Raw genomic sequence first — 19,268 nt, 5'->3', positions numbered from 1 at the left:
GTCTATTTTCTATCAGAAGCGAATGCAGCAGATAGATGTAGGAGACTATTTTCATGTTCAGCCTGCATGAAAACCCTGTTAAAATCAGAAAGAATCATTAAAAATGGTTTTTCAGTGTTTCACACCTTTAAGTAACAGCAAAAGCATCCGTTCCTTTCAGTTCCACGTTTTCAGTTTCTTCTTTTGCATCAAACAGTTCAGATCCGTGTGCTACGTGTGATAAGCTCTGATGTCTCTAACAAATGTATTAGAAGTTCAAACAAGAACAAGAGATTCTTTATAACATAAAAGTTGAGTTGCTCAAGGTTGTTTGCAGCTATGGGGCTTTTTAAAAGTAGCACTGAAAGTACCACAGACTCTGCATATTTATAGATGATCATAAAAAAGCACATTAAAGTGTTTTTTTGTGGCATACATGGCCTGACTGCAAGTCAAGAAGTGAAAAATGTCTAATTTTCTTTCACACGTGTAACATATCAGGTTTTATTTAATTTACACTTACTGATACAAGCTGGCAGAAAAGACCGCTTAAAGCTAGTTTGCATGGGTTATGACTTTAGGACAAGAGCATTGGTCGGTCTTAAAATCCAGTCTGTGACTTTAACAATTCCCACAATGCAGATGTTTCAAAGGCATACTGGTGTACGCTCCTTTATATTCCCTCCTTCGACAGCCTACCCATCCACCTCCAGCTCTATAAACTCAAAGAGCATCAGCAATTTTTATTTTTACCAGCTGGTCATTTTACTGATGTCTAACACGACTTATGTGAAATCTGTCAAAGGACATCAGTCACGGGGTCAAGTTTTCATCAGATGTAACATTTTTCACACTTAGAAGCATAAATCATGTTAGACTTGGTCAAACTGAAAACATGAAAATGTGAATCTGCAGGATTAACAGAAATCATCATTCTTGAACAAAATCTTGATTATTTTCCTGCGGTTAAATCATGTTTGACTGGTGATTTTATATCCACTACGACACAAACCCGAGGTGTTTCTCAATGCCTAGGAACCTCGTCTTGATGTCTTGGCCCCGCCCCGGTCGCCTAGGAGATACGTCATCGGGAGCCGCCAAGACGTGTTCCAATGTTCTACCAAGGCATGTGTTCTCCGTTTGTTAGCCGTTTAGCTAGCTGAGCGAGGATACACAGGAGGTGTCTTGTAGCCTAGCTTTGGTCAAAAATCACCCAGAGTTCACCGCAGTATTTTCAAAAGGATGGCGGCTCAGAAGCCGGCAGCTATTTCGGGGACAATTTTTAAGTTTAAAAGTAAGTCAACTAATTTAAAATGTTTTTTTTAGATCTAAAGTAGTTATCTATGGTTGGTTAGTTGCTTAGTAGTTGCAGCTTTGGTGGCTAGCGGGTAGTAACTCACTTATATTTATATATTTTTAATTTAATAAACATATACACAATTAAATATAACGTTATCTCCCGTGTCACGTGACCTTACGTGACCGCCGTGATGCAAGTCTGTTCCATTAAACCGTTTTCTTTGATCAAGGAAGGACAGAGTCCTCGTAAGCAAGGCGCCTGGCCTCGCAAGACATCGCCTCACAAGGCCAGGCGCCTTGACATTGAGAAACACTCCTGGTTCTGTTAACCTAAACTTCCTGCTTGAACGTGTTTCCGAGTCTTACCCCTCTAAGGGTCAGACGTGGTAAAGCCCAAACAACATGTTCATCTTGGTTAAAGGTTTCTGTGGCAATTAGATAAAATAACACTTTTGTATGACAATGGATGCATAAAAAGAAGCCTCGGCAAATACATGTTCTGTATTTTAGCCAGCAGTCGCTAGATGGAGCAGACAGGATGCTCAGCTGTTTCTAGACCTTTAAGTGGGTCTGAAAACTCGTGCTAAGAAGGGTTAACCCTAACCTCCGAAAGGTCAGCGTTTCCTTGACTTGATGCAACAGTTTACTTCAGGACGATACTGAACTCTAGAGCTTGTGCTTTATTGTGGGGCTTGATTCCATAACTCGTAAAACATACAACAGGTCTTCTGAAAAGCAGAACCGGGCAAATATTTCTTTTTCTGACCATAAGCATCTCTTTTTGACACACACGTATGAAACTATCAGAGGTAATGGCTGCACCTAACAAGTCTTCGGAAGGCTTTTTTAAAGTCTTCGTTGAAGATGGTGTAGATGAGAGGGTTGATCAGAGAGTTAAGGTAGCCCAGCCATGTGAGAAAGTCAGCCATTTCCATAGAAGTGCTGCACGAACTGCAGGTGTTGACGATTACTTCCTTGACAAAAAATGGCAGCCAGCAGATGACAAAGGCCCCGATGATCAGCCCCAACGTGGATGCTGCCTTTCTCTCACGTGAGCCTGAGATTCGAGGTCCTTGGTACAACTGGCTCCGGCGAGACTCGCTACTCGACTCCTGTCTGTGTGACTTGCTCTGAAAGACTTTTCTGGAGGCCTGCACACGCTCCCGCTCACGGTCACGCTTGCGCGGGGTTTCCTCAGTCGAAGGTTCAGAGAAAGACTTTTCTGGTGGACTTATGGGATCAGGGCTTCGAGGCCCACAATCGGCATCGCTGTCTCCAGCGGGGTAGGACGAAGGGATCATGCTTCCATTGGTCATGCATGAGTGACGGCTAGCCCTGCTAGCCTCCCTTCGCATATAAAGGGTCTGAGCAGCCTTGTAGATTTTGTAGTAGAGAATTAGAATGAGCAGCAGGGGAATATAAAATGCTCCGAGAGTTGAATAAAGCGTGAAAGCCATGTGATGGTGGATGATGATGCATTGGTCTTCATGCTCTGCGTCTCCACTGTAGTGCCGCCACATTAGCGGAGGAAGGGAGATAAGGATGGACAAGAGCCACACGACGGCCACCATCGCACCAGCCCTGGCCCCGGTGCGCTTGCGAGAGTACTCCACAGCGTCAGTAATGGCGCGGTAACGGTCAATGGCAATCATAGCGAGGTGAAGGATAGAGCAAGTGCAACAGGCGATGTCTACACTTAACCAAATGGTACAAACCACCTCACCCATGACCCACTTCTCCTTCAGGATGTAGAGGATGCTGAAGGGCATGACCAGCACAGCCACCAGCAGGTCAGTCACCGCCAGGGAGCAGATGAGGTAGTTGGCTGGGTGGTGCAGCTTGCGAGTGACGGCAATAGCAGTGATGACCAGGCAGTTGAAGAACGTAGTGAGGGTGGCCACCACAGAAAGGGTTATGGTGAGCAGGATTTTGCTGACAGGGAGTTTGACAGTCTCAAATGAGTCGAAAGCGCTGCTGTTCGTGTCAAAAGCTCCTTCAGTCCAGTTGAAGAAATCCATTCTGCAAAACAAAATCGAAGAAGAGCTGATTATTTTAAGCTAGAATCTCTCTGTGTCGTATGTAATCCAGTCGGGATCCAGGAAGGCACTTCTGGACTTCTGTGGAAGAAATTCAGACCGTTTCTCAATACTCAAGGACGCTAGTACATGCTTGTGTACTAGACAAGTATGTTCTAGGCAAGACACCAGAACGTCTGTTCTACCGAGTACGGGAGGACCAGGACGGCGTTTGGAACAGAACCGTACTCTGTTGTGTCCTGGCAACAAGCGCTGCTTCTTGCTACGGTAAAAAACGACCTGACATAAAAATAAAAGCCTGGTTTATTCCTTAAATAACAAAATAACAATGAAAAGATATTAGTTGTATTACATTTAGCACACTTTTATAAAAACTGATACAATTCTACCATTTCTCACACTTTAGTGAACAAAAAAAGTTTATTTTTCATCAGAACAGAGCTACAGTGCTTTTATTTTGATAGTGTGTTAGCTAATTAGTATTTTAGGGGTCGTGAAGAGTGAAACCCAAACACACAAAATAAAATTTACAGTTTACACACAATTATTGATGATATCAGGCAACTTTATATTGTTTTACTTGTAACTATAATCTAAAACATTACAGTTATTAGCTTTCTCCTCTGACGTTCGGAGTTTAACGGTTTGTGACGCAATGCATAACGGGAAACTTTGCTGTCTGCAGAAGGGTACATTGGTGCATCCTCGATACAATGGGCGGAGCCTGAAAACATCCTGGAACTTTGAGCAAACTTGATGACGTTTCACACGGACACGAGAACACAAGTTTGGACACATCAGAATGTGATTTTTTAGACACTGCATTAGTCATGCTTTTACTTAAAATACACGAGGAAAACTTTCATTCTTAAAAATTAAATCGCAGAATGTCATCAGTACCAACTGAGGTGACCTCCTGGTGACCCGAGCCAAAGCAACGGTCACTTGATCGAGTCCACACCTGTCAGGTGAAAAAAGTGTCATCTGATTGGCTAAAAGCCACTCGACTCGATCCAGTGACGATTACTTTGGCTTCAGTCACCACCTCAGCTGTTGCTGAATCTTTTCTGACCCAATTTATGTTATATATATATATATATATATATATGTGTGTGTGTGTGTGTGTGTGTGTGTGTGTGTGTGTTAAAATTTTATTGTGGAATTTTTTATGATTTACTTTTGCAGTTGAATTTTTAAGAATGAAATGTTTGCCGATGAATTTTAGTAAAGAAATTTTCAAATACAAAATTCCACAGAATGAAAATTCAGTGTCATAAATTGAAAGTCTAAAACATCATCATCTGGTGAGAATGCATTTCTAATTCAATCCTAATTCAAACAGAACAGAATATCACTTTAGTTGTACCTCCATGGGGAGATTCACGTTGTTGCTGCGGCATTATGCAGCAAACCGTTCGCAGCTCGTTCACCCCTTATTCCTTTAAACATTCAAAGCTGATTATTTGAGGTTTTGCTCTTTACATATAAAAGATGCCAAAACGCATCAAGAGAAGCGTTTCATTCTGCAGAATGCTTTTAAAGCTTTGAAGGCTCTGCTCAAGGCCACGAAAACACTCGAGCTTTAAAAATCTCATCTTGCTTTCAGAAAGTTAGCCCTTCAGGTAACTGCGGTAATCCAGTCGTACCTGTCTACACGTTGATGTTTGGTCTCAGCCAGCTGGTTCAGTGTACAGCAGGCCGCCTGCTGAGGGCCGTGCTGCCTGTGAGGTCTGCCATCTCCATGCGTCTGTCACCCACAGCACCTACGGCAGAGTGGAGGCCTGTTAATAAAAGTACTTTGAAAGGTTGCAGAAAATTTGCTGACAAGTTTCTTTGGAGGTCTGATGAAACAGTGTACCACTGTTGCAACACATGTTTGTCATGTTTTTCTTTGGCTCTTCTCTTCTTAGGGCCTCGTTTTTTAATGTTGTGCATGCGGTGAGGGAGGAGCTGCCCCGCTACAGCCCAGGTCCCACCAGCGCCAGAGTCCGGGCCACGCACGCCCCAGCAGCTGATAGCCACCAATGGACGGACACCAGTCGGCCAGCCCAGAGGACAGATCCAAGCCCAGGGAGGAAGGGGGGCCAGCCAGCATGCCAGGGCACCAGCCCCCAGCCAAAGAGAACCCATTTAGGAATGCCAAGCCTAGAGTCCTCAGCCCAGAGCCAGACAGCCCCAGACCCCAACAGCCCACCTCATCACCTCACAAAGGACAGCCAACCCGACTCCGCACCCAGGCAGAAGGAGCGCCAGCCCCACCAACAGTGCCCCCAATGGGGGTCCAGGCAGCGGAGGGCCCTCCCCATTCTGGGAGCAGCCCCCAAACAGCAGGCAGCCCAAGATGTCCCAGATCCCAAGCCAGCAGCCACCCACCATGCCACGAGCCAGGGCCCCCTTTGTGGGGGTGGATGGGTGTACTGCAGACTGGGTAACGAGTTGCTGTGACGAAGACAACGTGTGTTGAAGAGTTAGTCCGTTTTACTCACGCCTAATAAACCTTCACTCACCCGTGTGCTCCAGCCTTTTATAACCATAAACATCCCAGAGAGTCTTCATCAGATGAACATTCAGATGTGCGTCTGTCATTCTTAACAGCAGCAAATCCACCACACACACAACACTGCTGCAGTTACTCACACAAGAAAACGTCCATTAAGCTTAACTTATGATGAGAGTCAGCTGACTGAAGTCAAAGTGTCCCAAATAGCAGCGTACCTGCAGGACTGCACTAATAAAGCCATTTACTGTAATTTAATCGAACTGTGAAAGATACGACTGCCATTGCAGCTCTTCCTCACTTCTCCTTCACTGCATTGTTCGGCATCCTGAAGACACGGTTGCTATAGAAACAGAAGGAGTACAGTCATTTTGTTTAATGTGATGATCTAGCAGAGGCATCGCAACTCTGAGCCAAGATCTCTATCAGACTGCTCAGCTCCAACAAGTTGGGTTCAGGTCTTCAGGTGGGTGTGATGACAATGCGCTGTTTGAGTTAGGACGTTTCAGTGTGTGTGTGTGTGTGTGTGTGTGTGTGTGTGTGTGTGTGTGTACCTCATTAGAGAGAAAACCCGTTACGTCAGAAGAGCTTCGATTATTTTAAAGATATTAATTTAATTGTTTCCTTAATTCCAATAATCATGCAGTTTGAATATTTTACAGTTTTCGTACCCAGGATCACAACCCACCTTCCTAATCCAACAACGAGTCTGACAGAAACCGCAGCACGTGCAGATTTCTTTGTGCAGAAAGATGAACGATAACTACAGTTGAACGGACGCATCGTTGGCCGTGCATCCGACAGAAGGTTGTTTTTGCAGTGAATGTGCACAAACACACATCCATGAGCCTCCATCTCTGTGTGCATGCATTTGCAGTGATTGACGCATGCGGCGTCATGCGCTATGCACAACAAAGAGATCACTCTCTTTCATTATGAAAATGTTCTAAAGTACAGCTTTTCTGCTCAAGGCCATCTGAAGATAAGCTCCACTGAGCGAGCATAAATCTGCTCGGTTCGGCTTTATTCCAAAACACCCAAGTGTCTTCACACACTGGAACATCAGCTTCATTCACAGACCCAGAGCAGAGTTATACTATAACTTTTTAGTCTGTTGTCAGTGCTGCTAAATTAGTGTTTGAGTTCATTGTTTACTAAATCTGCTTACTGTGAATGGGGTGAGATGAGAGAAGTGAGCCAGGAGCGTTTTTAATGGGCTCTACATTCTGTGGTTACAGCTTTGCTCCTGCAGCAACACACTCACGCGAACAATGAGAAGGCTGACGACGCCCAAATGCGTTAAATATCTCTGACTTTTAGTGAAACGTGTGAAAGTTTAATGTGTAGTTGGCTCACAGCTCAGATGCACCAGAATGCTGCAGACAGAGGAGCAGCATTAGCTTCACACACACACACACACACACACACACACACACACACACACACACACACACACACACACACACACTGCAGCTTTTACTCAACTTTCTTAGATGGAAATAAAAAAATAAGGAGTCAAACCTCCGACAGTCTTGGAACCCTCTCCCCATCCCTCACCCCCCTCACCCCTCGCTCTTACAAGAACAAGCATGCTGCATCTGTCATGTGGAGTACAATGTTTGAAACGTAGTTTGGCCCAGACAAGCGGTTGAGCTGCCAAGTGCCGGCGTGAGGGAGAGGAGCCGTGAAAAAGCTTGTTGTGTGACTGACATGCCGAGTAAACGACAAGCAAAGACACATCAGATCTCACGTTTGTGTTTATTTGTTTAATCCGACTGGTTCTTAGATGGAGGAACACGACAAAGTTGGTCTGAAAACAGACAAAGTCTGAAGGGAACACAGTCCATGGAGCAGAAATGCTGTTTTTATTGTTGCTTTATTAGTTTCTCAGAGGAACAAATGCAGTTTTTTCATTTGCGCTCTCCAGGAGAAACGCTGAACTCCAGTACGCATCGTCTTAGTTTGCAAAACAGTTGCAGGCAGATGCATCAACAATGGTTTAAAACTAGTTTTATGAATGCAAAGCAAACTAACGGTGGAAATCAGCAGGTTTGTGTTCCAAACATCCAGAAGAACCAAACATCCTCTGTGAATGCAGACAGGCTCTAATTCTAACAAACCCAATGATGCTGAGGTCTGGGTTCTGCATGAGCGACGGAGGTCATTCTGCATGACATCACATGCACGCACAGGGATGTTGTCCTGCTGCAGAACACATCTGGAGCCAATCAGCAACCTCCCTGGTGGATAAGTACCTGCTTGTGTTCCTCCAGCACCAAGAAGACCCTTAATTCTGACCAAATCTCCACTTGCAGAGAAGCTGCCTAAACCGTCCCCATGCTTCACTGTTTCCTTCACACACTCATTATTGCACCTTTTCCCAGCCTGACAGTAAATACATGGCTCCTCCTGCAGCCAGATATGTCCAACTATGACTCCTCAGTCCAGAGCACCTCCTGTTCTTCACAGCCACCATTACCCTTATCAGGTTGTCCAGACGGGTACCTCAGGATCCAAAGTGTTTCTGAGCTGTTTCTGACTTCTAGAAAATCAGTTACTAATGTAAGTTCACTCCCTCAGTGATGTCATTCCCATCCATCTGAGAGGGTCAAAGGCATCCACCTCACAGATCTGCTTATTCTCACACCATGATCTGTTCTAAGCTCTATTATGTGACTTCATGCTCGACATAGCAGGAGTTTCTGTGCACCACCACCTCTCTCCACCTGCATCCTGCAGCTGGTCAGACGCAACGTCCCAAACAGAAGAACTCCTTCAAGTGCAGAGCAGCTACTAAATCTTTTCTAGTAATAACATTTGGTTAAATTACTTATTTGATTCATAATTAGCTCCGTAATGTGTTAAATACTTGAAAGATCAACATTTCCCCATCATCCTCATTTAAATGTCATTATTTCAAGCTGTTTGTAAGATTCCCTACAGATTTAAGGTGCTGGTTAATAAGTTAGTGCACCAAAAGGAAAATAAACCAAAGCAAACAAGCTGATCAATTCATGCATGTAAGTCGTTATAAAATCAATTAAAACTCTCCTGATTGTGTTTAATTACAAAGAAAGCTCAGATAACTGTAACTGTAACTGTAACTCAGGTCTGTAACTCTGTACAAAGACAACCAACCAGGATGCAGCGTTGGACCTTCAGCTCTAAAAACATTATTTATTTCCTTTTATCAACATGAGATGGAGAACGTTTAATAGTCGGTACCAGCAGAGGACAGTCATTCCACAAATGACTGAGTAACAACAACGCACCTTCAGCGGCTGCAGAGTCACTTCCTAGTCTATTACATAATCCCTCTGGGGGGGGGGGGAGCAGTTCATTTCGTTTAGCTCAGGATCTTTTGAGACTTTATTTTATTTCATTAACAAACAGAAAACAGTCCAGCAGCTTGCCGCAGCTCTGGAAGACACCGTACTCTGGTAAAAGTGTTATACTCGGTCACAACAACAACATAAAATAAGGTGAAGATAAAGTGGACGAGCGTCAGAGATGGAAATTTGACACATAATCTGTCATTTGCTTCAAAGCCATCTGTTTGCCGCAAGCTAGTGCCCAGTTCTAATCTCTCACCGGACTGGAAGGACACACGGAATCACACTTTAATGAGTCTGCTTATTTAAATATTAATTATAGTGGGGTGTAGTTGTTCCGACATCAGATGCGTCACATGACCTCATATTTATGTAACTGTAGGATCTTTATTCTAATCCCCACATTACAGCAATTAGACTAAAATACGGTGGATTTTTATTAATATTATATTATTTGAAGTAATTCCTAATTAGGATTTTCAATTCAATTCAAGTTTATTTATATAGCGCCAAAACACGACAAGAGTCGTCTCAAGGCACTTCACATAATAAACATTCCAATTCAGGTCAGGTCATTAAGCCAATCAGAAATAACGTTTCCATATAAGGAACCCAGCAAATTGCATCGAGTCACTGACTAGTGTCAGCGACTATACAGCAATCCTCATACTAAGCAAGCATGCAGCGACAGTGGAGAGGAAAACTCCCTTTTAACAGGAAGAAACCTCCAGAGAATCCTGGCTCAGTATAAGCAGCCATCCTCCACGACTCACTGGGGATGGAGAAGACAGAGCAGACACACACACACACACACACACACACACACACACACACACACACACACACACACACACACACACACACACACACACACACACACACACGCACGCACACACACACACACACACACACACACACACACACACACACACACACACACACACACACACACACACATGCACACACACAAGACAAAGTAATGTGTCTATAGTTATATGGTGATTTGTTAGTAAATATTCTATTAGGTGAGAGATAAACTTTACTGTATTTATTCTAGTGGATCTGTAATTAAACGGCTAATCTAGCAGTAGCACATCCAACGTCAAAGAAAGTAAAAAGTTATTATCAGGAGAGGGATAGTAGATCTCATCTACTTTAGCAGCCAGAAGTCTTATTTTTAGCCGGGAGCAATCTCCAAAAGGACCGTCTATACTTCCTGAGAAGTGCAGATGGTTGTCCTGTCCTCGTAAACATGAGAGGACACGTGAGGCGTGGAAGGATCGCTGCAGTTTTCACGGAAACATCAGTTGGTGACGGTGTGTTCGGAGGTGAATATTCCTAATGCAGAACATTGTAAAGGAAACATGGATTTATTAATTCAGTTTAACAAAAGCTTACGAGTGAAAAATGTAAAGGAGAAAAATCTGTGTAGTTTTTATATTTCTACTTCTTCTTTTTGTAAATGAATTTTCTTTATTCTAAACTTTAATCTTCCAGGAGAGCAAACTCATAACCGCTGATGAATCTTTCTGTCCACGTAGACTCTACAGCAAGATGTTTCATTCTACACGCCGTCATCATTACACGATGTAACGACGGCGTGACGTACGGGTTCCTCTGACACGACAGCTCTGCCAGATGGGGGGGGTAAAAAGGAGCTTCTCAGAATTAACCCAACTAAAAAGATGCTTTTCCTAAATTATGATGTCATTCTGGATGTTATGTCTGCTGGACCTGATGCTGATGAAGGAAAAAAATAAAATAAAATAAAAGACAGAAAGGACATAACAATATAATAGCACGTTCAAATGATGTGAGTAAAGGCAACACGCGACATGTAGATTTCCCTAAATGTTGTTTTTTAGGTCCTGATCTGGTTGAAATTGGAATATTATGTCATATGTAAACTTAACCAGGGTCTAAAATGTGATTTTTAGGAATATACCTCAACAATAATCTCTATAATTACTTTAAAGTCAATCTAGTTTAAGCACCTTCTCTGACTGGCTGATAACATCTTGAGAAATCCACTTGACCTCTTTTATTCCTCATCACATATTGGCTCATTGGTGCTTTTATTATACAGCGTTTCACTGCATGAGACTAATGATACAGCATAATTCACACTCAGTGAAAATATAATTTGTGATGAAACATGATGATGACAGCCTCCTCACCTTCCCACACACAGTTGTTGGAGTAAACTCTGATATATTGTTAAAAGATAAACTTTACTCATATTTTTAATACATTTATACAATAAAAGTTGGAGTGAATGTCTTGTAAGTGGTTATGTGGGGTAAAAACGCTCCGGTGCGGCTATTTGAGGACGTGGAAGTTAGCTGGAGGAGAAACTAGCTTCAGACGACAGGATTCAGTCTTATTTCCTGATGTTTGGACATCTCTCCTCTGATTGGCTAACAGCACGGCACTAACACTGACGCTGTTAGCGCTGCAACGTTGACGTTTTATCTCCATGAATACCACAAGCCTGGAAGAGTTCTGCTGTGTGGTGGAGTTGCTAACGCTAATGGTTAGCTCCTACTAGCCGAGACGTTCTCTGCTGTTTCCTGGACGCTAGCCCAACAACCGCCAAAATAATCATTAAGAAATGGTTTCTCAATAATTTCACAAAGACATTTCATTTATAAAGCACATTTTACTGCCTCCGCAGAAGCCCAAGGTGCTGAACACAAACATTTGACAAAAAAAGCAGCATCCAGTAAGAGCATGCATTAAAACAATAAAAAAGACAATAAAAATGGTAAAGCGGTAACAAGAAAAGCCTCTAAAGGAAAACGTTGGTGCAACACTGCAAATCCGAATGCTGAAAAGGCCAGAGAATACGAGTGTGTTTTCAAGGTTGACTTAAAAACCTGCAATGATGGCACCTGTCTAATACTCACAGGTAGTTCATTCCAGAGCGTAGCTGCCAAAACAGCGAATTCACAATCTCCCCATTATCTATATCTAACACAAGGAACCACCAATATATACACCAACACACCAACATGTCACGCTCAGCTGAGCCACGTGTGAGTGGCGGCACGTATCTTTGCATTAACGGTAAGCAGGCGCAACTCCGTGTTCGGCCCTGCAAGCAAGACTAAGAATGTTGACCTGAACTCTAAACTTTACCGACAATCAGTGACGTGTCGCCAACACTGCCGTAATGTGCCCGTAAAGATGGCCACGGAGTTCTGAACCAGCCCAGTCGGTACTGCCAGGTAAATACATGCTACACGTATCACAGCTAAATGCTTAGATGCATATTAAAATGTTTTAAAGGGTAAAAGTGGATGAAGCAGAATATATTGTTACACCGTGTTTGCCTCTGATTAACTGAATATTTGCCCTTCCCACTAAAATGATCTTTTAATGAATTCACTTGCAGAACAAAAGTAAATCAATAAAGTTGTTTCTGAAAAACCACCAGTGGGAAATGAATGAATGTTTCCTGGAAATTTGGATTTAAACCGGTTTTGTTTTAATTGAACAGCCTTGAAAACCTTGTTAGAGCTCACTGCACACGCAGGACAGCAACTCCTTTGTGGAGTCCTGAGGAAATAATCAAATCATCTTTGATCTTTTGAGCATTTTCTCCACTCGTTTCCTCAAGAATCAACATAAATGTGAGGAAAGTCACATCCAGAACAGCAGTAAGCTATCTTTAAAACACTGTAGTATGGTGGAGGACTGTTTAGTGTTTAAAAGAACTTTAATAAATGCCAAGTTTGTGACAGCAACGACTTTTAGATGCTGCATCTGTTTAAAAAGCCTAACTTACATAAGTACTTATGCTGAATGCAGCAAGAAAACCCAAACGTGGACTTTCTAAAAATGTCTTTTGTGTAAGGGAGAAGTGGATCTGTTTTCTCATAACTAAACAGAAGGAAAGTGGTCTGCCTCGCGCTCAAACGATGACTAAATCTTTATTGGACAACGTTTGTAGAAACTTCTTTTAAAAGCTTTTAATATTCACGGACAAATTAGCTGACTTTCAGGTTTTGATGGTCTACACTCAAACGGGATTCTTGGCCCTACACCAGCCAATACTTTTATATGAGATTTAGCTAAAATATATGAAATCACAAATGTCAGATGTCAAAAGAGTTGAACAAAAATGAAACGTGCTGAATGTAAACCTAAACTAAGCGTGTTTATTAAACCTTACTTAATCACATCCCATTTCAGGACTTTTAAAGAATTTCCCAGCGTGTCATTTGGGCTGAAGAGGGAAAAATAAGGACATTTTATCTGCGCCTTAAAAATACATAAAAGATTCCTGGCTCTAGTAATCACCAACTAAATTTTTCTGTTAGTTTTAACTGGTATTTATAAAATTACAACTGTTATTTATTAAAATAATTAAACACAAGTCAAATAAACAAACATGAGAACAGGTTACCTCTGTCATTGACTTTATGTAATACACTTACATGGAAACTCTACATTAAATCGACGTGTTTGGACAATTCCTTTTTCCGGTGTGTATTTAAACACAGAACAGCATGTTGGAGCTTTGCACATGGGATGGGGATGAAAAGTGCTCATTAACAGCTCAGATATTCTGCTTGCACTGAACATCTACAAACACAGCTCTGGACATTTCTGCTGTAGAAAGTGTGAGTAGAGTAAAAGGTGCAGTAATATTTGTCAAAGAAGAATGAATTCATGACGCTTTTGTAGGCTGCACAGTTTGGAGGAGAGCAAAACTCATTTTTGACCCAACCTGCAACAGAACCGAATACATTTTATCACCCAACTTTGTACCGTTTAAGCTCAAAGGAGGATTAGCAAACAAATGCACCAAATGCACCCATTTGCCAGAACTTTGGCAGGCCAAGGCAAATGATATAATCACATCAGATCACACGGCGTTAGTCATTTAAAAAAAGAAACAATCCATGCTTTTGTCTGTTTGAAAAGCTGGATCCTGTCTGAGCTTTTGCTGGCAGGATGAAATAATTTTTGCCTTTCAATAAAAGAAACTGGTGGAAAATGTTGGGATTGTTGAGTTTATTCTTCAATTATAAATGCCAGTCATCTGCCACCTCAAGAATTAAAGGTAAAGATGCAAGTGCTATGCAGTCTGTGTAGTTATGCTTCACAAATCTATCAAAATTACCAGAAAGGAGCTTCGTAAGGAGCCATGACTGAACTATCTGAGCCCTGAATGAACAACGTGTCAAAGGGCTAAAAGTCCTGGGTGGTTTTAAATGAAAAGAGACATATTCCGAACATGTTTAGTAGAAAATGAAAACTGAATTTCCTTTAACAGTTTAAGCTTTTATTACGGTAAGAATATCAGGGCAAGTTTGGAAACACGGTTGGAGTTTATTCAGCCAGTTGTCAGGATAGTGGGACCTCCAGGTGACTCGGCCCCTGGAGAACAAGCACACACAGGGACGATGGATGGACGAACGCCCAGCGCTCTTACCTCCATTCAACCCTCACAACAAACTTCAGCTTCTGTGACTGTTACAAAAGTGCAGTGTGTGGCTTTTTACTTCAGATTTGCTCTCAGCCGTCAGTGTAATGGACATTACGGCCTCTAGGTGCTGCTAGAGGGGCTTTAGGTTTTTTCTCTTGTTCCATTAAGAATCAATTTCATAAAAGACGCCGTGGGGAAAGATCATCTCTCATGGTCCAAGACGAGGTCCACTTACAGCACTAGAGAGGACCTGATGATGAATGGTTTCTTAAGCGCCTGAAGGGTATCCGGAAGTAAAAGTTCAGCCTTTGCAGAGTCAGTCGTGTCTACGCACTAGAATTGATTTCTGACAGTCTTGCGAGCGACTAAAGCCGGTGCAGCCTCCACATCTTCTGTTGCTGGGGATATTTTTCTCATCAGAAGACACAAACAGGTCCAGTGGTAGGAGTGTTTGGTCCCTGCCATCTTACTTTTGAAGCACCTTCAAAAGCCTTCCAACAGCCGCGATAAAACAAAAAGAGCTGTCAGGCTTGTGGTTAGTCCTGGCAGGCACCCGTAGTTTTCATTTTCAGCTGCCGTGGATTTCTGACAATTAATTAGCAGCTAATTTCTGGACCTTGTGCACTTTTCAGAGTAGCGGAAGAGTATTTCTGAAGTTAGTTTTATAATAGACAGCACTAAAGGAGAGAGTTTAATCAGATGCTGACAGAGGATCCTGCTTCGGTTGTAGATGCAGAGAACTGATTGAAGATACTGTAGCGGACATCCACATTTTTATATTCTCAGTTAACTTTATCGGGATCCACACGGAGAAGAACAATAACATTTTCACACAAAGGTTTCTTTCACACTTTGCAGAAAAAAGGGGGAATTTGAAACTGGCCTACAGTCATATAAATTCCAAGATGCCATTTTTGAACGTTCGGCTAACTCCTACATTTTCTCCCAGGAACGTAAATTTTACCAAGTGACTTGTTTTTCCCTCCTTAAGCACTCGAGAGGCCGGACATTATCAGGACTTGGTCTGTCTCACCTCAACCTGCCAAGAAGTGACTCTCCCCAAGGCCGGGTGCTCGAATAACTTCTCAAGGGTCATTCTGGAAGATTCCAGGATTTAGTCTCTATCAAAACCCTGGTGTTTTTCTGTTTATCCACAGTCAAAAGGTGTTTTAGGTTGTTCACCATTAAAATTCAAGGTGTTCCAAGTAAATGTTTAAACTTTTAGCAGTTTCAACCCTAAACTGCTTGTGCTGTTTTTTCTTTCATGTTAAACTTCTGCCGTTGTGTTTCACCAGTTCAAAACCAAACTAAAGGTGATACAGTCAAGCTTCAGCCCTGAAGTTGTTCTTTTCTGTTTGAAGTAATACTTTTGGAGGCCTTATTTGGAATAACTTTGTTACAATATTGAGCATGAATCTCCCATGGTCGTAAGACTGGGTTATTTGAAAGAGCCACAGTGCCATCAAGTGGTTAATGAGTGAAATACATGTGGGTGTGACCAAGAAGGTTCAGACCTCATGGAGGCAGGAGAAAAAGAGAAAAGGACGCTTTAAGCACAAATCCCTGCGGGCTGTTTCCATCTGGCCTAGCAGAACCCGACGCTTTACAGTTGTCAAGTAATTAGCTCTCAAAAGTTACGGTAAAACTTAGAAGCAACTCCGTTTGTTTTGTTTTGACTTCCTACGTGAAACCGGAAGTCTGCGTGTTCGGTCGAGTTCTCACATTAAGAGTGAAACCCAATTTGGAACAGTTCCTCTGATTCAATCTCGTTTTGGATCATGCGGACTCGCGATCTGAATTCCACATTTGGTGTAACTGGAGGAACTGAAAAGTCAAGCCACGATCGAGGATTACCATATCCTCCCCTTTCCACGACCGACGTTGACCGACCAGGGCGCCAGCACCATTTAATCCAAACAGGCCACGAACCAGGAGCCCAGGCTGGTGGAGTCGCTGACCACCCTTCCGGCGACGGAAAGCAGGTCTGTGAGCATTTCTATCTGGCTGGTTTTCTGCCGTAAGCCGATTCGTGAATTCAGATTATTACATTTCTTTTATGGCGTGTTTTATGTCAATCCCAAATTCACGTTTAGCTCTCAAGATCCCCTTCCTTCTTCTGCCATAACGAGCCACACGAACACACACACACACACACACACACACACACACACACACACACACACACACACACACACACACACACACACACACACACACACACACACACACACACACACACACACTCCTTTCAGAAATTATTCCTAATATTTACTATAATCCCATGTGTCACCAAATTTCCACTTTTATTACAGACTAGTGATGTCATAGCACTGCCATAAAGCTTTGGGTTTATTCACTTACTTACTCTCATGCATGAAACAAAAAGCTGTGTTTGGTTCTCTTTGTCAGTTGTCACAACTGATGTTTGTAATAAACTCACAAAACGTAAATAACGCCTGATCATTGTCTAGCACGTCTCAGGAATAATAATTCTGTCAAGAATTCATCCTTTAGATTAATTTGTGGTGTTAACTCTGAGACTGATTACATTGCGAAGATATACGTAGATATTAAATCCAACAGACCAGTTCCGAAAACTGGTGGTGCTCCGATGAATTAATATAAGATTATAAACAAGCTAAATCTACGTCACATTTGAAATATAGATATAAATCTATATTTATCGCTACGATACCTAAAATAAACTCACTAAAAGACAAATTAATCAGTGCAAAATTATAATCTGCTTAAAGAGCAAGTCACCCCTACCAGAGTATTACTTCACTCCCACTTCCTGTTTGAAAAATGCAACAAATGGTGTTGCCTAGCAGACCGAGAGGGCGGAGCCGCTAACAAATACACACACTCACGACATTGTGACATCATAATGTACCATCTAACATCATAGTGTACCTCTTAGCCAATAGCGATGGTAGATTTAAATTCAAATGCAGTGCTGAGTTTTTGCCTGACGACGGTGCATCGCTGACAGTTTTAGGCAGAATATTAAAATTTTAAGTAAGATGCACTAAAATGCCAAACTATTGCCTACATTTGTCTACAGCATAATCAGACACTCATCTATATAATTTATCAGCAAAAAAAATGTTAATTTGGAGTGACTTGCTCTTTAATTGTTAGGTTGCAAAATGATATTATGTTGTAAGAGGACAGCTCTGACAGCAAAGTTATCGGTTTTCAGATAAAAAAGAAGCTTTGAGATGCACCATCCTGTTTCAGGGTAGCTGCAGAGTATTTTTGTGCTGCAGAAATACTTTAATCTGTGTTTGGCATTACTGACGCAGCTAAAATTATTATGTAATAATCAGTTAGTGGTTCTAAAGTGCCCAGAGATACAGTCGAAGTTCATTTTATTTATGTGGTTATTTGTGTTTAGATACCCTTTATAACTCAGAATGTTCCAAAGGTCACATGGCAGGATGACCATGCCGATGTTTGAACAGCCACACCCCTTCTAACAATGACCTCTAAAGATGATCTTATCAGACAATCCTTCCTTGTGTGGTGTGTAAAGCCCAGTTCACATGGCAGGATTCTTGAATAGTTTACAATTGTCAAAATACGCAAAACCCAACATGTGGTGATGAAATATCACAGATAAACCAGTTTTGTTCCACAGTGTGTGGTGTGTAGCAACTTCGCAAATACACTCCATGCAAACTGATTTCACACGGGGACATTTCCCACTCAGACGTGAAATCTGTCAAGATCAAACGTCACTTTGAACAAATGTGGATGGTGGAGGAGTGTGCTGCACAAATCCATCACTTCACATTCAACAGGAAGCATTATCATTTGTCCCTGAAAATCAGGCAGAGTGAATCCAACATGTTTCAAAGCCCAGATTTATTATCCCAGCGTCTTTCTGAGTAGATCAGAGTGCTCGCAACACACCACACAAGATGGGTTTATCTGATAGGATCATCTTTAAAGCTGTTTTACGATAATCTTGCACAACAACCCTGGTTTTCAGGGACAAACGAACGTGCTGCTGGTTGAATGAGTCTTAGCCAATCAGAAAGCAAAAGAACCAGTGCAAGATCAGTTAAACAATGATACAGAGGTGCCTCTGGATTGTTGCACAGCGGTCTGTAATCGTGTTGAGCTACAAACTACAACAACTCCTTGCATGTGGATGATTATAATGTGCCATTTGTTCTTTTGTTTAATGATGCATTAACTATGAAATCAATACATCACATGTTACTAACACCTCGTTCAAGAGAATGATGACCCACTCACACCATATGTGGTTTATAAGAGAGAAAAGCTCTGCCGTTAGTAGCTGGCATTAGCAAACATCCGTCTGTGGCATCTACTCTGATGGTTCACTGCTGCCAGGCCTCAGCTCATCACCAGCCACGACATGTCCTTGGCTTGACTCTGCTACTCATCACAGGTGTCCATTATATTTCTTCCAAGATAACTCCTCCCGCGTAATTAAGTGCCAGCAGTAAAAGTGTCTCCACGGCCAAAAGAGCACCCAGCATTCTGCAGGATTTTAAATAACTGACCAAGAAGGTCCTGGAACTCCTAAATGGGAGCATGGCGTCAGTGTCAGGCAGCGTTCATAGATCACCCCAGGAGGAGGAGTTTTGTTTAGCATCTTGTTCTGGAGTTAATTCGAGTGCATGAAGATGTTTGTCCCTTGTTGATGAGTTATAGTTGGA

At 42.3% G+C, this 19,268-nt stretch overlaps 1 protein-coding gene across 1 annotated transcript in view; it reads right to left on the bottom strand.

Annotated features, from left to right (window-relative positions):
• Positions 1-1,943: 1,943 nt before the first annotated feature.
• The window catches only part of htr1fa (5-hydroxytryptamine (serotonin) receptor 1Fa), an 18,592-nt gene continuing 1,267 nt past the window's right edge, over positions 1,944-19,268 (bottom strand). Inside the window, exons 2-3 of the mRNA XM_015965535.3 lie at positions 4,961-5,077; positions 1,944-3,297 (exon numbers count right to left, since the gene is read on the bottom strand). Of these exons, the coding sequence (XP_015821021.1) occupies positions 2,082-3,296 (1,215 nt within the window). The 5' untranslated portion in view covers position 3,297; positions 4,961-5,077 and the 3' untranslated portion in view covers positions 1,944-2,081. The remainder of the gene's footprint in view (positions 3,298-4,960; positions 5,078-19,268) is intronic.

Source organism: Nothobranchius furzeri, chromosome 14 (assembly GCF_043380555.1).
Source record: "Nothobranchius furzeri strain GRZ-AD chromosome 14, NfurGRZ-RIMD1, whole genome shotgun sequence".
In the NCBI taxonomy this organism is placed as follows: Eukaryota; Metazoa; Chordata; class Actinopteri; order Cyprinodontiformes; family Nothobranchiidae; genus Nothobranchius; species Nothobranchius furzeri.
This window is presented reverse-complemented; position numbering and strand designations above follow the sequence as displayed.